This window comes from Microchirus variegatus (assembly GCF_963457635.1).
Source record: "Microchirus variegatus genome assembly, chromosome: 16".
NCBI lineage: Eukaryota > Metazoa > Chordata > Actinopteri > Pleuronectiformes > Soleidae > Microchirus > Microchirus variegatus.
Genome location: NC_139817.1, coordinates 13666601 through 13691877, shown reverse-complemented (window position 1 = coordinate 13691877; position 25277 = coordinate 13666601). Strand labels below are relative to the sequence as shown.

General features: G+C 34.5%; 1 protein-coding gene across 1 annotated transcript in view; it reads left to right on the top strand.

The window, feature by feature from the left end:
- Window positions 1-22743, top strand: part of astn2 (astrotactin 2) — a gene marked incomplete at both ends in the record, with an annotated part of 321802 nt that extends 299059 nt beyond the window's left edge. The window contains one exon of the mRNA XM_083902351.1: window positions 22506-22743. Coding sequence (XP_083758477.1) covers window positions 22506-22743 — 238 coding nt within the window. The remainder of the gene's footprint in view (window positions 1-22505) is intronic.
- Window positions 22744-25277: the final 2534 nt, after the last annotated feature.

Genomic DNA, 25277 nt, shown 5'->3' with positions numbered 1-25277 from the left:
TTGACTATTTTTGGACGACATACTATACTATGACGTTTTTTACCAATTTTGACCATTTTTGTACGACATACTATACTATGACATTTTTGACCATTTTTGTACGACATACTATACTATGACGTTTTTGACCAATTTTGACCATTTTTGTACGACATGCTATACTATGACATTTTTGACCATTTTTGTACGACATACTAAACTATGACGTGTTTGACCATTTTTGGACGACATACTATACTATGACGTTTTTGACCACTTTTGGACGACATACTATACTATGACGTTTTTGACCATTTTTGGACGACATACTATACTATGACGTTTTTGACCAATTTTGACCATTTTTGTACGACATGCTATACTATGACATTTTTGACCATTTTTGTACGACATACTAAACTATGACGTGTTTGACCATTTTTGGACGACATACTATACTATGACGTTTTTGACCACTTTTGGACGACATACTATACTATGACGTTTTTGACCATTTTTGGACGACATACTATACTATGACATTTTTTACCAATTTTGACCATTTTTGTACGACATACTATACTATGACATTTTTCAATCAATCAATCAATCAATCAATCTTTATTTATATAGCCCACAGTTTACAAAACATAGTTTGTCTCACGGGACTTCACAGGGTTGGTAACATCCTCTGTCCTTAGACCTTCGACCAGGGTAAGGAAAAACTACCAGGGAAAAAAAAAACCCTTGTAAAAGGGAAAAAGGGTAGAAACCTTAGGGAGAACCACAGGTGAGGGATCCACTCCCTGGACGGACAGACGTGCAGTAGATGTTACCCAAAACATACAATACACAATGACAAGAATAAAAAGTGAAAAAAAAAAGAAAAAAGTCTTTAAATGCCAGGATCATCTGGATCACTGGGTTTATCACAGCCTGTAGTGAAGACTGTTGTGGTCAGAGACTTGAGGATGACGGAGTCTTCTTTCCTGTCCTGACCTCATGTCGTTCACTGGTGTCAGCAGAACTGTAAGAGATTAAAATCAGTTAGAGATGTGCTATATGTAGATTTATGTGCTACATCTCATGGGGGTACATCAGGTAAGTGGTGAGGGATGAAAAATCAAGGACGGGGTAGAGAAAGTGCGGCTCGTGCAAAGTCTGTGTGCTCATTCTAAGTGCATGATGGGAAATTCCCCCAGCAGTCTAAGCCTATGGCAGCATAAGATAGACTATTCTAATCAGGACTACCTGATCTAGCTTCGACTATAGGCTATGTTAAAAAGGTAGGTTTTCAGTCTCACCTTAAAGGCAGAGACCGAGTCAGACTGTCTGACTGAAAGCGGAAGTTGGTTCCACAGGAGAGGAGCCTGGTAGCTAAATGTTCTACCACCGATTCTACTTCTAGTTATTTTAGGAATAACCAGTAGACCTGAGTTCAAGGAGCGCAGCGGTCTATTCGGCTGATATAAAGTGATTAAGTCACAAATGTAAGAAGGTGCCTGATTATTCAGGGCCTTGTATGTAAGTAAAAGTATTTTAAAATCGATTCTACTTTTCACTGGGAGCCAGTGAAGAGAAGCCAGGACAGGAGTTATATGGTCACGTCGTCTGGTTCGAGTCAGTATCCGTGCTGCTGCGTTCTGGACCAGTTGAAGGCTTCTCAGGGACTTACTAGGACATCCAGACAGTAAGGAGTTACAGTAATCCAGCCTAGAGGTTATAAAGGCGTGGATAAGTTTCTCAGAGTCTTGTCTTGATATAATATTTCTAATTGTCTTGATGTTGCGAAGGTGGAAGAAGGCTGTTCTACATATATGCTTAATATGTTCATCCAGCGATAAATCCTGGTCAAACAGGACTCCTAGGTTCCTTACTGTAGTGCAAGGGACTGGAGTGTTACTGCCTAGGTTTAGAGCTCCAAGTGCTGCTCTTATATCTTTTGGCCCAAGGACCATGACCTCAGTTTTTTCTGTGTTAAGCATCAGAAAATTACGAGTCATCCACGTCTGTATGTCTATGAGACAATCCTGGAGTTTAATAGATGGGTTTGGGTCGTCCGGTCGTGCAGATACATATAGCTGAGTGTCATCTGCATAACAATGAAAATCTATGTTGTGTTTCCTGATAATGTTGCCTAATGGCAGCATGTACAGGGTAAAAAGAATAGGTCCAAGCACAGAACCCTGAGGAACTCCGTAGTTAACCTTAGTGAGTATGGAGGATTCCTCGTTTACACTAACAAACTGAAATCTGTCCGATAAATAGGACTTGAACCAGACAAGTGCCGATCCTCTAATCCCAACGTCTTGTTCTAGTCTATGTAACAGGATCTCATGATCTATAGTATCAAATGCTGCACTGAGATCCAACAGAACCAGTATAGAAGCCAGTCCTTTTTCAGAGGCCATAAGAATATCATCTTTTACTCTAAGTAGTGCAGTCTCTGTACTGTGGTGGGTTCTAAACCCAGACTGGAACTTTTCAAATACATTATTGCTACACAGGTGATTACACAACTGTGTGGCTGCAGCTTTTTCTAAAATCTTTGAAATAAAAGGAAGGTTTGAGATCGGTCTATAGTTACTCAGAATGCTACTGTCGAGAGAAGGCTTTTTAAGTAATGGCTTAATTACTGCCATCTTAAAGGCCATCTTAAATTTTTGACCATTTTTGTACGACATACTAAACTATGACGTGTTTGACCATTTTTGGACGACATCCTATACTATGACGTTTTTTACTATTTTTGGATGACATAGTACAGTATGAAATTTTTGACCAATTTTTGTACGACATGCTATACTATGACAGTTTTGACCATTTTTGTAGGACATACTAAACTATGACGTGTTTGACCATTTTTGGACGACATACTATACTATGACGTTTTTGACTATTTTTGGACGACATACTATACTATGACGTTTTTTACCAATTTTGACCATTTTTGTACGACATACTATACTATGACATTTTTGACCATTTTTGTACGACATACTATACTATGACGTTTTTGACCAATTTTGACCATTTTTGTACGACATGCTATACTATGACATTTTTGACCATTTTTGTACGACATACTAAACTATGACGTGTTTGACCATTTTTGGACGACATACTATACGATGACGTTTTTGACCACTTTTGGACGACATACTATACTATGACGTTTTTGACCATTTCTGGACGACATACTATACTATGACGTTTTTGACCAATTTTGACCATTTTTTTACGACATGCTATACTGTGACATTTTTGACCATTTTTGTACGACATACTAAACTATGACGTGTTTGACCATTTTTGGACGACATACTATACTATGACGTTTTTGACCACTTTTGGACGACATACTATACTATGACGTTTTTGACCATTTTTGGACGACATACTATACTATGACATTTTTTACCAATTTTGACCATTTTTGTACGACATACTATACTATGACATTTTTGACCATTTTTGTACGACATACTAAACTATGACGTGTTTGACCATTTTTGGACGACATACTATACTATGACGTTTTTTACTATTTTTGGACGACATAGTACAGTATGAAATTTTTGACCAATTTTTGTACGACATACTATACTATGACGTTTTTGACCAATTTTGACCATTTTTGTACGACATGCTATACTATGACAGTTTTGACCATTTTTGTACGACATACTAAACTATGACGTGTTTGACCATTTTTGGACGACATACTATACTATGACGTTTTTGACCATTTTTGGACGACATACTATATACTATGACGTTTTTGACTATTTTTGGACGACATACTATACTATGACGTTTTTTACCAATTTTGACCATTTTTGTACGACATTCTATACTATGACATTTTTGACCATTTTTGTACGACATACTATACTATGACGTTTTTGACCAATTTTGACCATTTTTGTAGGACGTGCTATACTATGACATTTTTGACCATTTTTGTACGACATACTAAACTATGACGTGTTTGACCAATTTTGACCATTTTTGTACGACATACTATACTGTGACGTTTTTGACCAATTTTGACCATTTTTGTACGACATACTATACTATGACGTTTTTGACCAATTTTGACCATTTTTGTACGACATACTATACTATGACATTTTTGACCATTTTTGTACGACATACTAAACTATGACGTGTTTGACCATTTTTGGACGACATACTATACTATGACATTTTTGACTATTTTTGGACGATATACTATACTATGACGTTTTTGACCATTTTTGGACGACATACTACACTATGACATTTTTTACCAATTTTGACCATTTTTGTACGACATACTATACTATGACATTTTTGACCATTTTTGTTCGACATACTAAACTATGACGTGTTTGACCATTTTTGGACGACATACTATACTATGACATTTTTGACCATTTTGGGATGACATAGTATAGTATGAAATTTTTGACCAATTTTTGTACGACATACTATACTATGACGTTTTTGACCAATTTTGACCATTTTTGTACAACATGCTATACTATGACAGTTTTGACCATTTTTGTACGACATACTAAACTATGACGTGTTTGACCATTTTTGGACGACATACTATACTATGACGTTTTTGACTATTTTTGGACGACATACTATGCTATGACGTTTTTGACCATTTTTGGACGACATATTATACTATAACGTTTTTGACTATTTTTGGACGACATACTATACTATGACGTTTTTGACCATTTTTGTACGACATACTATACTATGACGTTTTTGACCAATTTTGACCATTTTTGTACGACAAACTATACTATGACATTTTTGACCATTTTTGTACGACATACTATACTATGACGTTTTTGACCAATTTTGACCATTTTTGTACGACATACTATACTGTGACGTTTTTGACCAATTTTGACCATTTTTGTACGACATACTATACTATGACATTTTTGACCATTTTTGTACGACATACTATACTATGACGTTTTTGACCAATTTTGACCATTTTTGTACGACATACTATACTATGACATTTTTGACCATTTTTGTACGACATACTAAACTATGACGTGTTTGACCATTTTTGGACGACATACTATACTATGACGTTTTTGACTATTTTTGGACGACATACTATACTATGACGTTTTTGACCATTTTTGGACGACATACTATACTATGACTTTTTTGACCAATTTTGTACGACATACTATACTATGACGTTTTTGACCAATTTTGACCATTTTTGTACGACATACTATACTATGACATTTTTGACCATTTTTGTACGACATACTAAACTATGACGTGTTTGACCATTTTTGGACGACATACTATACTATGACGTTTTTGACTATTTTTGGACGACATACTATACTATGACGTTTTTGACCATTTTTGTACGACATACTATACTATGACATTTTTGACCATTTTTGTACGACATACTATACTATGACGTTTTTGACCAATTTTGACCATTTTTGTACGACATACTATACTATGACATTTTTGACCATTTTTGTACGACATACTAAACTATGACGTGTTTGACCATTTTTGGACGACATACTATACTATGACGTTTTTGACTATTTTTGGACGACATACTATACTATGACGTTTTTGACCATTTTTGGACGACATACTATACTATGACATTTTTTACCAATTTTGACCATTTTTGTACGACATACTATACTATGACATTTTTGACCTTTTTTGTACGACATACTAAACTATGACGTGTTTGACCATTTTTGTACGACATACTATACTATGACGTTTTTGACCATTTTTGGATGACAAACTAAAACACTATAGTATGAGATTTTTGTCAAACTTTGGATGGGATACTATACTATCTTAGGACAACATCATGAAAGACTATACTTTGACATTTGTGTCAACCTGAGAGGGATTTGAACCCCAGCCCTCCACACCAAGGTCCGCTGACTATACCACTAAGCTATATTAGCACTGACAAAACACTATGGAATGACAGTTTTGTCAAATTATGTACAACATGCTATACTATGACATTATTGACAATTTTTGTACGACATACCAAACTATGACGTTTTTGACCATTTTTGTACGACATACTAAACTAAGAGGTTTTTGACCATTTTTGTACGACATACTATACTATGACGTTTTTGACCATTTTTGTACGACATACTAAACTATGACGTTTTTGACCGTTTTTGGACGACATAGTATACTATGACATTTTTGACCAATTTTGTACGACATACTATACTATGACATTTTTTACCAATTTTGACCATTTTTGTACGACATACTATACTATGACGTTTTTGACCAATTTTGACCATTTTTGTACGACATACTATACTATGACATTTTTGACCATTTTTGTACGACATACTATACTATGACGTTTTTGACCTATTTTGACCATTTTTGTACGACATACTATACTATGACGTTTTTGACCAATTTTGACCATTTTTGTACGACATACTATACTATGACATTTTTGACCATTTTTGTACGACATACTATACTATGACGTTTTTGACCAATTTTGACCATTTTTGTACGACATACTATACTATGACATTTTTGACCATTTTTGTACGACATACTAAACTATGACGTGTTTGACCATTTTTGTACGACATACTAAACTATGAGGTTTTTGACCATTTTTGTACGACATACTATACTATGACGTTTTTGACCATTTTTGTACGAAATACTAAACTATGACGTTTTTGACCGTTTTTGGACGACATAGTATACTATGACATTTTTGACCAATTTTGACCATTTTTGTATGACATGCTATGCTATGACGTTTTTGACCGTTTTTGGACGACATAGTATACTATGACATTTTTGACCAATTTTGTACGACATACTATACTATGACATTTTTACCAATTTTGACCATTTTTGTACGACATACTATACTATGACGTTTTTGACCAATTTTGACCATTTTTGTACGACATACTATACTATGACATTTTTGACCATTTTTGTACGACATACTATACTATGACGTTTTTGACCATTTTTGACCATTTTTGTACGACATACTATACTCTGACATTTTTGACCAATTTTGACCATTTTTGTACGACATACTATACTATGACATTTTTGACCATTTTTGTACGACATACTATACTATGACATTTTTGACCAATTTTGACCATTTTTGTACGACATACTATACTATGACCAATTTTGACCATTTTTGTACGACATACTATACTATGACATTTTTGACCATTTTTGTACGACATACTATACTATGACGTTTTTGACCAATTTTGACCATTTTTGTACGACATACTATACTATGACATTTTTGACCATTTTTGGACGACATACTATACTATGACGTTTTTGACTATTTTTGGACAACATACTATACTATGACGTTTTTGACCAATTTTGACCATTTTTGTACGACATACTATACTATGACATTTTTGACCATTTTTGTACGACATACTATACTATGACGTGTTTGACCATTTTTGGACGACATACTATACTATGACGTTTTTGACTATTTTTGGACGACATACTATACTATGACGTTTTTGACCATTTTTGGACGACATACTATACTATGACGTTTTTGACCAATTTTAACCATTTTTGTATGACATGCTATACTATGACGTTTTTGACCATTATTGTAAGACATACTAAACTATGACGTGTTTGACCATTTTTGGACGACATACTATACTATGACGTTTTTGACTATTTTTGGACGACATACTATACTATGACGTTTTTGACAATTTTTTGACGACATACTATACTATGACATTTTTTACCAATTTTGTACGACTTACTATACTATGACGTTTTTGACCAATTTTGACCATTTTTGTACGACATGCTATACTATGACATTTTTGACCATTTTTGTACGACATACTAAACTATGACGTGTTTGACCATTTTTGGACGACATACTATACTATGACGTTTTTGACTATTTTTGGACAACATACTATACTATGATGTTTTTGACTATTTTTGGACGACATACTATACTATGACGTTTTTGACTATTTTTGGACGACATACTATACTATGACGTTTTTGACTATTTTTGGACGACATACTATACTATGACGTTTTTGACCATTTTGGGACGACATACCAAACTATGACATTTTTTGCCATTTTTGGACGACATACTATACTATGACGTTTTTGACCAATTTTAACCATTTTTGTATGACATGCTATACTATGACGTTTTTGACAGTTTTTGGACGACATAGTATACTATGACATTTTTGACCAATTTTGACAATTTTTGTATGACATACTATACCAGGGGTCACCAACCTTTTTGAGATGAGAGCTACCTTAAGGGTAAAGAATAATATGGAGGGCTACCACATTAAAAACATATTTTTGTTTACCATTTAAATTATTTATATTATGCATTCAACTGCATACACATTCATTCCAGTGCTTACTCCTAACGATAACCAGTTTTTATAAACAATATCAAAGATATTTTACTGAGCGATCATATGGATACATGCAAGTGAGGTGAAGTGAAGTGAGCCCGCGGGCACCGTATTGGCTGCCTGCGGGCTACCAGGTGCCCGCGGGCACCACGTTGGTGACCCCTGTACTATACTATGACGTTTTTGACCATTTTTGTACGGCATACTAAACTATGAGGTTTTTGACCATTTTTGTACGACATACTATACTATGACGTTTTTGACCATTATTGTAAGACATAGTATACTATGACATTTTTGACCAATTTTGACCATTTTTGTATGACATACTATACTATGACGTTTTTGACCATTTTTGTACGGCATACTAAACTATGAGGTTTTTGACCATTTTTGTACGACATACTATACTATGACGTTTTTGACCATTATTGTAAGACATACTAAACTATGACGTGTTTGACCATTTTTGGACGACATACTATACTATGACGTTTTTGACTATTTTTGGACGACATACTATACTATGATGTTTTTGACCATTTTTGGACGACATACTATACTATGACGTTTTTGACTATTTTTGGACGACATACTATACTATGACGTTTTTGACTATTTTTGAACGACATAGTATACTATGACGTTTTTGACCATTTTGGGACGACATAGTATAGTATGAAATGTTTGACCAATTTTTGTACGACATACTATACTATAACGTTTTTGACAATTTTTGGACTACATACTATACTATGACGTTTTTGACCATTTTTGGAAGACATACTATACTATGACATTTTTGACCATTTTTGTACGACATACTAAACTATGACGTTTTTGACTATTTTTGGACGACATACTATACTGACGTTTTTGACCATTTTTGGACGACATACTATACTATAACGTTTTTGACTATTTTTGGACGACATACTTTACTATGACGTTTTTGACCATTGTTGGACGACATACTATACTATGACATTTTTTACCAATTTTGACCATTTTTGTACGACATACTATACTATGGCGTTTTTGACCAATTTTGACCATTTTTGTACGACATACTATACTATGACATTTTTGACCATTTTTGGACGACATACTATACTATGACGTTTTTGACTATTTTTGGACAACATACTATACTATGACGTTTTTGACTATTTTTGGACGACATAGTATACTATGACGTTTTTGACCAATTTTGACCATTTTTGTATGACATACTATACTATGACGTTTTTGACCATTTTTGCATGACATGCTATACTATGAAGATTTTGACCGTTTTTGTATGACATACTATACTATGACGTTTTTGACCATTTTTGGACGACATACTATACTATGACATTTTTTACCAATTTTAACCATTTTTGTACGACATACTATACTATGACGTTTTTGACCATTTTTGTATGACATGCTATACTATGACGTTTTTGACCATTTTTGTATGATATACTATACTATGAAGTTTTTGACCATTTTTGTACGACATACTAAACTATGACGTGTTTGACCATTTTTGGACGACATACTATACTATGACGTTTTTGACTATTTTTGGACGACATACCATACTATGACGTTTTTGACCATTTTTGGACAACATACTATACTATAACGTTTTTGACTATTTTTGGACGACATACTATACTATGACATTTTTGACCATTTTTGCACGACATACTAAACTATGACGTTTTTGACTATTTTTGGACGACATACTATACTTTGACGTTTTTGACCATTTTTGGACGACATACTATACTATAACGTTTTTGACTATTTTTGGACGACATACTTTACTATGACGTTTTTGACCATTTTTGGACGACATACCATACTATGACATTTTTTACCAATTTTGACCATTTTTGTACGACATACTATACTATGGCGTTTTTGACCAATTTTGACCATTTTTGTACGACAAACTATACTATGACATTTTTGACCATTTTTGGACGACATACTATACTATGACGTTTTTGACTATTTTTGGACAACATACTATACTATGACGTTTTTGACTATTTTTGGACGACATAGTATACTATGACGTTTTTGACCAATTTTGACCATTTTTGTATGACATACTATACTATGACATTTTTGACCATTTTTGCATGACATACTATACTATGAAGTTTTTGACCATTTTTGTATGACATGCTATACTATGACGTTTTTGACCATTTTTGGACGACATACTATACTATGACATTTTTACCAATTTTTACCATTTTTGTACGACATACTATACTATGACATTTTTGACCATCTTTGTACGACATACTATACTATGACGTTTTTGACCAATTTTGACCATTTTTGTACGACATACTATACTATGACATTTTTGACCATTTTTGTACGACATACTAAACTATGACGTGTTTGACCATTTTTGGACGACATACTATACTATGACGTTTTTGACTATTTTTGGACGACATACCATACTATGACGTTTTTGACCATTTTTGGACAACATACTATACTGTGACGTTTTTGACTATTTTTGGACGACATACTATACTATGACGTTTTTGACTATTTTTGGACGACATACTATACTATGACGTTTTTGACCATTTTGGGACGACATAGTATAGTATGAAATTTTTGACCAATTTTTGTACGACATACTATACTATGACGTTTTTGACTATTTTTGGACGACATAGTATACTATGACGTTTTTGACCAATTTTGACCATTTTTATATGACATACTATACTATGACGTTTTTGACCATTTTTGCATGACATGCTATACTATGACGATTTTGACCGTTTTTGTATGACATACTATACTATGACGTTTTTGACCATGTTTGGACGACATACTATACTATGACATTTTTTACCAATTTTAACCATTTTTGTACGACATACTATACTATGACGTTTTTGACCAATTTTGACCATTTTTGCATGACATACTATACTATGACTTTTTGACCATTTTTGTATGACATGTTATACTATGACTTTTTTGACCATTTTTGGACGACATACTATACTATGACATTTTTACCAATTTTGACCATTTTTGTACGACATACTATACTATGACATTTTTGACCATTTTTGTACGACATACTAAACTATGACGTGTTTGACCATTTTTGGACGACATACCATACTATGACGTTTTTGACCATTTTTGGACGACATACTATACTATGACGTTTTTGACTATTTTTGGACGACATACTATACTATGACGTTTTTGACTATTTTTGGACGACATACCATACTATGACGTTTTTGACCATTTTTGGACGACATACTATACTATGACGTTTTTGACTATTTTTGGACGACATACTATACTATGACGTTTTTGACTATTTTTGGACGACATTGTATACTATGACGTTTTTGACCATTTTGGGACGACATAGTATAGTATGAAATTTTTGACCAATTTTTGTACGACATACTATACTATGACGTTTTTGACCAATTTTGACCATTTTTGTACGACATGCTATACTATGACATTTTTGACCATTTTTGTACGACATACTAAACTATGACGTTTTTGACCATTTTTGGACGACATACTATACTATGACGTTTTTGACTATTTTTGGACGACATACTATACTATGACATTTTTTACCAATTTTGACCATTTTTGTACGACATACTATACTATGACATTTTGACCAATTTTTGTACGACATACTAAACTATGACATGTTTGACCATTTTTGGACGACATACTATACTATGACGTTTTTGACTATTTTTGGACGACATACTATACTATGACGTTTTTGACCATTTTTGGACGACATACCAAACTATGACATTTTTTACCATTTTTAGACGACATACTATACTATGACGTTTTTGACCAATTTTAACCATTTTTGTATGACATGCTATACTATGACGTTTTTGACCATTTTTGGACGACATAGTATACTATGACATTTTTGACCAATTTTGACCATTTTTGTATGACATACTATACTATGACGTTTTTGACCAATTTTTGTACGACATACTATACTATGACATTTTTGACCATTTTTGGACGACATACTATACTATGACATTTCTTACCAATTTTGTCCATTTTTGTACGACATACTATACTATGACATTTTTGACCATTTTTGTATGACATACTATACTATGACGTTTTTGACCTATTTTGACCATTTTTGTACGACATACTATAATATGACATTTTTGACCATTTTTGTACGACATACTAAACTATGACGTGTTTGACCATTTTTGGACGACATACTATACTATGACGTTTTTGACTATTTTTGGACGACATACTATACTATGACGTTTTTGACCATTTTGTACGACATACTATACTATGACGTTTTTGACCATTTTTGGACGACATACTATACAATGACGTTTTTGACTATTTTTGGACGACATAGTATACTATGACGTTTTTGACTATTTTTGGACGACATAGTATACTATGACGTTTTTGACCATTTTGGGACGACATAGTATAGTATGAAATTTTTGACCAATTTTGTACGACAAACTAAACTATGACGTTTTTGACCAATTTTGACCATTTTTGTACGACATGCTATACTATGACATTTTTGACCATTTTTGTACGACATACTAAACTATGACGTGTTTGACCATTTTTGGACGACATACTATACTATGACGTTTTTGACCATTTTTGGACGACATACTATACTATGACGTTATTGACCATTTTTGGACGACATACTATACTATGACATTTTTGACCATTTCGTACGACATACTAAACTATGACGTGTTTGACCATTTTTGGAAGACATACTATACTATGACGTTTTTTACCAATTTTGACCATTTTTGTACGACATACTATACTATGACATTTTTGACCATTTTTGTACGACATACTAAACTATGACGTGTTTGACCATTTTTGGAAGACATACTATACCATGACGTTTTTGACCATTTTTGGATGACATACTATACTATGACGTTTTTGACCATTTTTGGATGACATACTAAAACACTATAGTATGAGATTTTTGTCAAACTTTGGATGGGATACTATACTATCTTTGGACAACATCATGTTGACTATACTTTGAGTCAACCTGACCGGGATTTGAACCCCAGCCCTCCACACCAAGGTCCGCTGACTATACCACTAAGCTATATCAGCACTGACAAAACACTATAGAATGACATTTTTGCCAAATTATGTACGACATGCTATACTATGACATTATTGACAATTTTTGTACGACATACCAAACTATGACGTTTTTGACCATTTTTGGACGACATACTATACTATGACGTTTTTGATCAATTTTGACCATTTTTGTACAACATACTATACTATGACGTTTTTGACCAATTTTGACCATTTTTGTACGACATACTATACTATGACATTTTTGACCATTTTTGTACGACATACTAAACTATGACGTGTTTGACCATTTTTGGACGACATACTATGACGTTTTTGACCATTTTTGGACGACAAACTATACTATGACGTTTTTGACTATTTTTGGACGACATACTATACTATGACGTTTTTGACCATTTTTGGACAGCATACTATACTATAACGTTTTTGACTATTTTTGGACGACATACTATACTATGACGTTTTTGACCATTTTTGGACGACATACTATACTATGACATTTTTTACCAATTTTGACCATTTTTGTGCGACATACTATACTATGACGTTTTTGACCAATTTTGACCATTTTTGTACGACATACTATACTATGACGTTTTTGACCAATTTTGACCATTTTTGTACGACATACTATACTATGACATTTCTGACCATTTTTGTACGACATACTATACTATGACGTTTTTGACCAATTTTGACAATTTTTGTACGACATACTATACTGTGACGTTTTTGACCAATTTTGACCATTTTTGTACGACATACTATACTATGACATTTCTGACCATTTTTGTACGACATACTATACTATGACGTTTTTGACCAATTTTGACCATTTTTGTACGACATACTATACTATGACATTTTTGACCAATTTTTGTACGACATACTAAACTATGACAAGTTTGACCATTTTTGGACGACATACTATACTATGACGTTTTTGACTATTTTTGGACGACATACTATACTATGACGTTTTTGACCATTTTTGGACGACATACCAAACTATGACATTTTTGACCATTTTTGGACGACATACTATACTATGACGTTTTTGACCAATTTTAACCATTTTCGTATGACATGCTATACTATGACGTTTTTGACCGTTTTTGGACGACATAGTATACTATGACATTTTTGACCAATTTTGACCATTTTTGTATGACATACTATACTATGACGTTTTTGACCATTTTTGTAGGACATACTAAACTATGAGGTTTTTGACCATTTTTGTACGACATACTAAACTATGAGGTTTTTGACCATTTTTGTACGACATACTATACTATGACGTTTTTGACCATTTTTGTAAGACATACTAAACTATGTCATGTTTGACCATTTTTGGACGACATACTATACTATGACGTTTTTGACTATTTTTGGACGACATAGTATACTATGACGTTTTTGACCATTTTGGGACGACATAGTATAGTATGAAATTTTTGACCAATTTTGTACGACAAACTAAACTATGACGTTTTTGACCAATTTTGACCATTTTTGTACGACATGCTATACTATGACATTTTTGACCATTTTTGTACGACATACTAAACTATGACGTGTTTGACCATTTTTGGACGACATACTATACTATGACGTTTTTGACCATTTTTGGACGACATACTATACTATGACGTTATTGACCATTTTTGGACGACATACTATACTATGACATTTTTGACCATTTCGTACGACATACTAAACTATGACGTGTTTGACCATTTTTGGAAGACATACTATACTATGACGTTTTTTTACCAATTTTGACCATTTTTGTACGACATACTATACTATGACATTTTTGACCATTTTTGTACGACATACTAAACTATGACGTGTTTGACCATTTTTGGAAGACATACTATACCATGACGTTTTTGACCATTTTTGGATGACATACTATACTATGACGTTTTTGACCATTTTTGGATGACATACTAAAACACTATAGTATGAGATTTTTGTCAAACTTTGGATGGGATACTATACTATCTTTGGACAACATCATTTTGACTATACTTTGAGTCAACCTGACCGGGATTTGAACCCCAGCCCTCCACACCAAGGTCCGCTGACTATACCACTAAGCTATATCAGCACTGACAAAACACTATAGAATGACATTTTTGCCAAATTATGTACGACATGCTATACTATGACATTATTGACAATTTTTGTACGACATACCAAACTATGACGTTTTTGACCATTTTTGGACGACATACTATACTATGACGTTTTTGATCAATTTTGACAATTTTTGTACAACATACTATACTATGACGTTTTTGACCAGTTTTGACCATTTTTGTACGACATACTATACTATGACATTTTTGACCATTTTTGTACGACATACTAAACTATGACGTGTTTGACCATTTTTGGACGACATACTATGACGTTTTTGACCATTTTTGGACGACAAACTATACTATGACGTTTTTGACTATTTTTGGACGACATACTATACTATGACGTTTTTGACCATTTTTGGACAGCATACTATACTATAACGTTTTTGACTATTTTTGGACGACATACTATACTATGACGTTTTTGACCATTTTTGGACGACATACTATACTATGACATTTTTTACCAATTTTGACCATTTTTGTACGACATACTATACTATGACGTTTTTGACCAATTTTGACCATTTTTGTACGACATACTATACTATGACGTTTTTGACCAATTTTGACCATTTTTGTACGACATACTATACTATGACATTTCTGACCATTTTTGTACGACATACTATACTATGACGTTTTTGACCAATTTTGACAATTTTTGTACGACATACTATACTGTGACGTTTTTGACCAATTTTGACCATTTTTGTACGACATACTATACTATGACATTTCTGACCATTTTTGTACGACATACTATACTATGACGTTTTTGACCAATTTTGACCATTTTTGTACGACATACTATACTATGACATTTTTGACCAATTTTTGTACGACATACTAAACTATGACAAGTTTGACCATTTTTGGACGACATACTATACTATGACGTTTTTGACTATTTTTGGACGACATACTATACTATGACGTTTTTGACCATTTTTGGACGACATACCAAACTATGACATTTTTGACCATTTTTGGACGACATACTATACTATGACGTTTTTGACCAATTTTAACCATTTTTGTATGACATACTATACTATGACGTTTTTGACCATTTTTGTACGACATACTAAACTATGAGGTTTTTGACCATTTTTGTACGACATACTAAACTATGAGGTTTTTGACCATTTTTGTACGACATACTATACTATGACGTTTTTGACTATTTTTGGACGACATACTATACTATGACGTTTTGGACCATTTTTGTACGACATACTATACTATGACGTTTTTGACCATTTTTGACCATTTTTGTACGACATACGATACTATGACGTTTTTGACCAATTTTGACCATTTTTGTACGACATACTATACTATGACATTTCTGACCATTTTTGTACGACATACTATACTATGACGTTTTTGACCAATTTTGACCATTTTTGTACGACATACTATACTATGACATTTTTGACCAATTTTTGTACGACATACTAAACTATGACGTGTTTGACCATTTTTGGACGACATACAACACTAAGACGTTTTTGACTATTTTTGGACGACATACTATACTATGACGTTTTTGACCATTTTTGGACGACATACCAAACTCTGACATTTTTGACCATTTTTGGACGACATACTATACTATGACGTTTTTGACCAATTTTAACCATTTTTGTATGACATGCTATACTATGACGTTTTTGACCGTTTTTGGACAACATAGAATACTATGACATTTTTGACCATTTTTGTACGACATACTATACTATGACGTTTTTGACCATTTTTGTAAGACATACTAAACTGTCATGTTTGACCATTTTTGACCAATTTTGTACGACATGCTATACTATGACATTTTTGACCATTTTTGTACGACATACTAAACTATGACGTGTTTGACCATTTTTGGACGACATACTATACTATGACGTTTTTGACTATTTTTGGACGACATACTATACTATGACGTTTTTGACCATTTTTGGACGACATACTATACTATGACGTTTTTGACTATTTTTGGACGACATACTATACTATGACGTTATTGACCATTTTTGGACGACATACTATACTATGACATTTTTGACCAATTTTGACCATTTTTGTACCACATGCTATACTATGACAATTTTGACCATTTTTGGACGACATACTAAACTATGACGTGTTTGACCATTTTTGGACGACATACTATACTATGACGTTTTTGACCATTTTAGGACGACATACTATACTATAACGTTTTTGACTATTTTTGGACGACATACTATACTATGACGTTTTTGACCATTTTTGGACGACATACTATACTATGACGTTTTTGACCAATTTTGACCATTTTTGTACGACATACTATACTATGACGTTTTTGACCAATTTTGACCATTTTTGTACGACATACTATACTATGACATTTTTGACCATTTTTGTACGACATACTAAACTATGACGTGTTTGACCATTTTTGGACGACATACTATACTATGACGTTTTTGACTATTTTTGGACGACACTATACTATGACGTTTTTGACCATTTTTGGACGACATACTATACTATGACGTTTTTGACTATTTTTGGACGACATACTATACTATGACGTTATTGACCATTTTTGGACGACATACTATACTATGACATTTTTGACCAATTTTGACCATTTTTGTACCACATGCTATACTATGACAATTTTGACCATTTTTGGACGACATACTAAACTATGACGTGTTTGACCATTTTTGGACGACATACTATACTATGACGTTTTTGACCATTTTAGGACGACATACTATACTATTACGTTTTTGACTATTTTTGGACGACATACTATACTATGACGTTTTTGACCATTTTTGGACGACATACTATACTATGACGTTTTTGACCAATTTTGACCATTTTTGTACGACATACTATACTATGACGTTTTTGACCAATTTTGACCATTTTTGTACGACATACTATACTATGACATTTTTGACCATTTTTGTACGACATACTAAACTATGACGTGTTTGACCATTTTTGGACGACATACTATACTATGACGTTTTTGACCATTTTTGGACGACATACTATACTATGACGTTTTTGACTATTTTTGGACGACATACTATACTATGACGTTTTTGACCATTTTTGGACGACATTCTATACTATGACATTTTTGACCATTTTTGGACGACATACTATACTATGACATTTTTGATCATTTTTGACCATTTTAAAATTTTAAAAATTGGTTAAAACTTTGGTCCATTTGTCCAGTGTTTCAAATTAATTTGACCAAAAAGTCATACTATAGCATGTCTTCCAAATTTTGACCAAAAAGTCATGCTATAGTATGTCGTCCAAAATTTGACCAAAAAGTCAGACTATATGTCGTCCAAAATCTGACCAAAAAGTGATACTATAGTATGTCATCCAAAATTTGACCAAAAACTCAAACTATAGTATGTCATCCAAAATTTTACCAAAAATCATACTATAATGTCGTCCCAAATTTTACTGAAGTCTTTCTCTCGCATGTCCTCCAAAATTTGACAAAAAAGTCATACTTTAGTATATTGTCCAAAATTTGACCAAAAAGTCATAGTTTAGTATGTCGTACAAAATTTGACAGAAAAGTCATTGTATAGTATGTCGTCCAAAATTTGACGAAAAAGTCATACTATAGTATGTCGTCCATATTTGACCAAAAAGTCAATATTTCGTCCTAAATTTGACCAAAAAGTCATACTATAGCATGTCATCCAAATTTGACGAAAAAGTCTTGTAAAGTATGTCGTCCAAAAAGTCTGTCCAGGATTTTATGTGTAACAGTTGTTTTCCCGTCTCGAAATGTACTTATTTTTCCCAGTCTGTCACTACGCATATGAGTCTCCTTGTCATCTTGTTTAATGACGTGCTGTTAAGGATCAATTACAGTCATCCTGAGGTTTCTTACATAACAAAAGCACAAGCTGTCTGGACTGGTGCTGCCAGATTCAGACAATTCAGTCATTCCTCATGGTATTGTCTGCGCTCCCACGAAGCACTGGCGTTGTTGATGAATCGGCCTGTCCCTCCTCCTTTCCCCTCGTTCTCCAGAAACCTCTTCTGAAAAGCAAGCGAGCAAGGTCACCATGAAAACTCTACAGTTACTGTTGCTCCTCAAATTACCAGTGTGATGCTGAAACAGTGTTTGACGGCTAAGCCAAACACTAAATTTGATAGTCACCTAACACCAAACTCAACTCCTAACTCCCATTTCCTCTTCTTTCTCATAAAAATGCTCCTTCATGTCCACATCGTGCCACTCTGACATCCCCTCACTCATGACCCTCTTTATGGGGACACCCCCACAGACGGATTGTTGTGTGAACAGACATTACGTCAACCATGGATACATTGGAATGTTTACTGACTAACTAAACTGCACAGAGGGGTAATAAACAATACATAAAAAAGTATAAAACTTAGAAGATTTATGCATGACAAGGCATTTGATCCAGGGATGATGAACCAACTGCTTTGGTTGGTCTATGTGTTGGTTTGTCCGATTATGGTCCAATGTTTTTGTTTGTCCACCCCTACTGCCTGGAAGCAGTCCTTTCAAGCCATAAATAATATAATAATTGTGGAATAAGTTTCGTCTGTAGAAAGATTATGCTTCTCTCTGATTGGTGAAGGGGGGTGGGAGGCGCGGGTTGGCCACCGAGACTTAATATGGGGATTGAAGGTGGTCAAATAGTGTGTTTGTGTATGTGTTTGTGTGTGGGCACGTGTGAGAGGTGGGGGCAACTTTTGGATGAGCGAGCACGGATTATTTACTGCCTGAAGTTGGCAGGGTTGAGCCTCGTTGGGGTAATTTACAAGCAGGCTCTATTGGTGGTGCTTTTTAAAAGGTAACAGAATGGCCAAGTGAAACATTAGCATAGTCAGCACTCCGTCAGGAGTTGAGAATCCCAGGAGCTCCCAAATGTCCACCAGCATTGTTTCACCTGAACACTAGCTCCTTTCATTATTGTATTGTTCTCTGGATGTGCTATGATCTTCTTTAAAAAAAATAAAAAATAAAAATAACATAAATAAATCACTGTAAATACAACCATTATCTTGTACTTAAGCATTCTTCTCCCACAAATCTGTCTCCCCTTATTTAGTGTTGTTTTTGGTGCTGAGATTTAATTTCATAGAAACGGTGTTTGGTGTTGTTATCACTTCAGAAGAATTCAGTTGCTTGAGTTACTTTTACTGACATACCACGGTTGTACCATGGAAGGTTATGCATAAATAACATAATTAGTCTTTCCTTTCTTTCTTTCTTTCTTTCTTTCTTTCATTTTCGTGTTTTGTTGCCATCTTGAATGACATACAATGTGTTTAATTTGTCCGGAGTGCACGTGTTTGCAAGCCACCCTTCATTATGTGTTTGGTATTCTGTTGTTTCAGACGTAAGAATTTAAGGGAAATGAGAAAATACCCCCCCACCACCCCCCCTTTTTTTCAACAAATAAGTGAAAAGGATGTCTGTACTCCTTTCCTAAACTAAAGACAGATGTTGATGCTCAGCAGACACTGCTTTTTCAAAACAAATGGAATTTTGCCCTTTTCCACGTGTGTTTTCCTCATTTCGGTATCCATATGAGCCGAACAACCTTGAGTCCTTACGCTGTAGGTATATTTCTGTTTTGCAAGTTTTATAACTTTTCATCTTTTTTTCCAAATTGAGCTGACATATGGCCTCCTTCACATCATAAATGGCAAGTCCAGACTCTTGACCTGGAGACAAATTGGTTTTGGTTTAACTCACTCTAGACAAGCTATCTCTGGTGCACTGTTCAACGGAGTCAGAGCCTCAGGGTTCAAAGTGGGTTCAAGACCATCAGAATGACATAATAACACTGGTAACACAGAACGCTTTAGTTTCATGCAGACATGGAGTCAGACAAAGTGCAAATGAAAGCCAACTATAGCGTTTGTTTTTGTGTCGTTTAAGATATTAGTTTTTCTTTTTTTAAAACATTGTGGCAACAAATGAAATGAACCACCAGCTTGGAGAGTGAAGTGGCAAATCTGATCTCGCTTATCAGGTCGTGTGTCCCGTTCGGACTAAAAGTTGTGATAACCGACACAATTCGCCAACCTTTCTTGAACCACCTACAACACGCCTCTGTAGTGTTTTAGGAACTCTTTTTATGATTTCATGATTTTCATAAATAACGCACTATACAGTAAGTGTGTCATGTGGTAGAGATTTAACTGCTCATTCAGCCTTTGGTGCAATGTGGTAGATTTATTATCTGCATATGTCCGTTTTACCAATATTATAATTTGTTCTAAGTTCCTGTAATCCAGGGGCGTCAAACGTATGGCCTGCGGGCCAGAACTGGCCCACCAGTGGGTCCAATCCGGCCCCCAGGATGAATTTGTGAAAATTTCACAGTATGATTAGAATCTAATCATACTGCGAAATATTACATTTTCAGTTCCAGATACCTGTGGCTAAAAGTTTTGTGCCTTTGTAAAATGGTTAACTTTGGCATAATATTTTTGAAATTGCCCTTGTTTTTCTCAAGAAATTTCAGGTTATTTTGTAAAAAGAGACTTAATTTAATGTAAAACAAAGGGAAATACTTTGACTGCTTGTTGTTAATAGGTTATTATGCTATTATTTGACCGGTCCGGCCCACTTGAGATCAAACTGTGCAGTATGTGGCCGCTGAACACTTTTTTAATTTTTTTACTCCCTCTCAAACAGAAAAGCCAACCTGATACTTCGCAGAGTGGAGAAGATCAGCCACTACTGTCGCTCTCTCCTGCGCAGCAACCACATCCAGAGCCGCACCGACACCATGGCGTACGTCTTCTGTCGGAGCGAGGAGGGCCGACCTCCCGGCAACTTTGGGCATGGCTCGTTACACGAAAGACGCGCCTCCTGCATGGAGAAGCTCATTTCGGTGCAGCGCAACACATACAGCAACACCAAACTCCGATGAGACGAGAGTGTCGGACGTGATCGGCGCGTCTTTCCCCCGTTGCAAAATGACATCACTGATTGATGTACTTGGTCGCTCCACTCTGCAGCAGGTGTCTCTCGAGTGACTGGTACATTTTGAAAACCAGGAGAGCCCATCCCCCTCCCCTGCCCCCCCACCCAAAAAAAAAAAAAAAAAATCTCCCACAAAATTCACTGGACATTGTGGTAAAGCTACCGAAAAAAAAAACGTATTTTTGTGTGGCCTACTTTTATTATAAGACAAAAAAAAAGAAGAAAGATATGTCACAAATGCAAAATGCCAGTGAGTGCACATATCAAGGAGAGACTGCAGTGTGGACATGTTAAATATCATCCAGCCAAGAGAAAACTGCTTGGCTTAAGTACTTTGAATGTATTATTGTAGTTCCTTTTTGGTGCTTTGAGGCTTATTTGGAACACATAACACAGAAGGGGGGGGGGGGGGGGGGGGGGGGAGGAAAAAATCAATAGCATAACTTATTTGCCTTTACTACCTTCATTTGAAAGGTGAAACTCAAATGTGTTAAAGCCATTTGGAAATCACTCACTTGTTTTTCGAGTTTACGTTATTGCATAGAATAAAAAAAATCGGCATCAATTCAATTATGTCAGAATCTTTGTAGTTATTAGTCGTGTATTACACTGTACAAAGAAAAAGTTGAGAAAACTCAAAATTTCAAGGCAACTTACTGCAATCAACTGTTGAGTTTACAGCCCAAAGATCTCAGGTTTTTAAAAAGTTATTATATACTAATACACACACATATGTATATATATATAGTATATGTTTTTATGTATATATTATTTTGTTAGACAAACTTGTAAGTTAGAGTTGTGCCAACTCAAAAATTTAAGCTAAAAGTTTTGCTAATCTTTTGCTCAGATCATTTAAAAATTTAATTTACAAACTTACAAACAAAGTAATATTAGTTAATGGAACTTTTTAAAAACTCAAGATCTTTTTTTGGGCTGTAAACTCAAAAATTGATTGCAGTAAGTTGCCTTGAAATTTTGAGTTTTCTCAACTTCTTTTTTACAGTCCACATTTAACGGACTCAACTGAAATTGCGAGGCTTTGTGTGGCGAGAAGTTTCGATAAAAAGGGGCCTGTTGAAAATTATGCAAAGACTAATTCATAGAATTTAAATTTAGAGCTGAAATCTAAAGGGGATAAGTATTATAATGTCATGCCATCACAGTTTTTCGGCACTGGTGCCAACTGCATTTTTAGAACGTTTCTGTCTCGGCAGAACAAAGTATTTATTAAAACTAAACAGCTGAACCAATGGTAACAATGTGAGGTACACTCTTAGAAATAAGGGTTCCAAAAGGGTCCTTCTACAAGGGCTGAGGTTCCACCTGGAACCATTTGCTTCTGAAAAACTATTTCCCGAAGAAAGGGTTTTTCAAGGGTTCTTGGTAGCCAAAAAGGGTTCTCCTATAAGCCGCAGAACCTAATATGGTTCTACTTAGCATTTTTATTTCTAAGAGTGTAGTGAAACGTGAGGGATCACTGATTGTACGGTCACCTGTGGTCCTTCTAATACACTTACTTTCCAGGCCAGTGTCATAACTTTAAAGCCATGGATATTGTGTTAACGGAAAACAATGCCTTTTTTTGTCTCAGTATTTTCATCTCATATTAAATGAATTGTAATAATGAATATGATATTGTACATTTTAAATTGCAAAAAAAAAAAAAAAAACCAGACACCTGTATCATGTGGCTTTGATTGTCTTTTTTCTGAAGAATGTGAAATATTAAAAAAAAATGTATATATATAAAAAAAAAAAGGCGCTTCTTTCAGCTCTATATAATAAGATGATTATATCACGGATGACGACATTGATTTAGGTTAGTGCTCGAACAGCTGCGGAACATTTATCTCAACCTATTCTAACACGCGAGTTCCAAAACAATTTAAATTCCACCACAAACATAATTCATTCCCAAAATTGTTTATCACATGTGCAGATGGTTTCCTCATGTATTTATGGACGATTGTCTAACTGCAACCCCCGATCTCCATGAATATTATCGATTATTACCCACCTGGTAGTTATTTCCCTGGTCGCATTGTGACTTATTTTGTGTTGCTTTACTTAGAAATACCGAACATACCCTTCGGTTTGAATCACTAATGCAGTCCAGTGGAGGAACTCATTCAAACCAACAAAAAAAAAAGAAAGAAAGTGACTCAAACGCGTCACGTTAACAATAACACCCTGCCAGTGGACATCTTATTAGAGCTAATTGCCACAGCATGGTAGTTAATAGCCCATTTGATAAGCTGGTACTCGATATTCCCACATTTCCCCCCCCCCGTGTAATCTCGAGTGCTCGTCTTGTGGTGTGTTAACGTCATATTAGAGGAAACCAAAGAATGGGATGTTGTTGCCTCAAAGTGTTAACACATGTCAGAACACCCACTCATCCACGAGACCAATTGTATTCCTGGCTTCAGAATCCACGACGAGCAACGCATATTTTTGTTCACACGTTTTTTTTTTGTT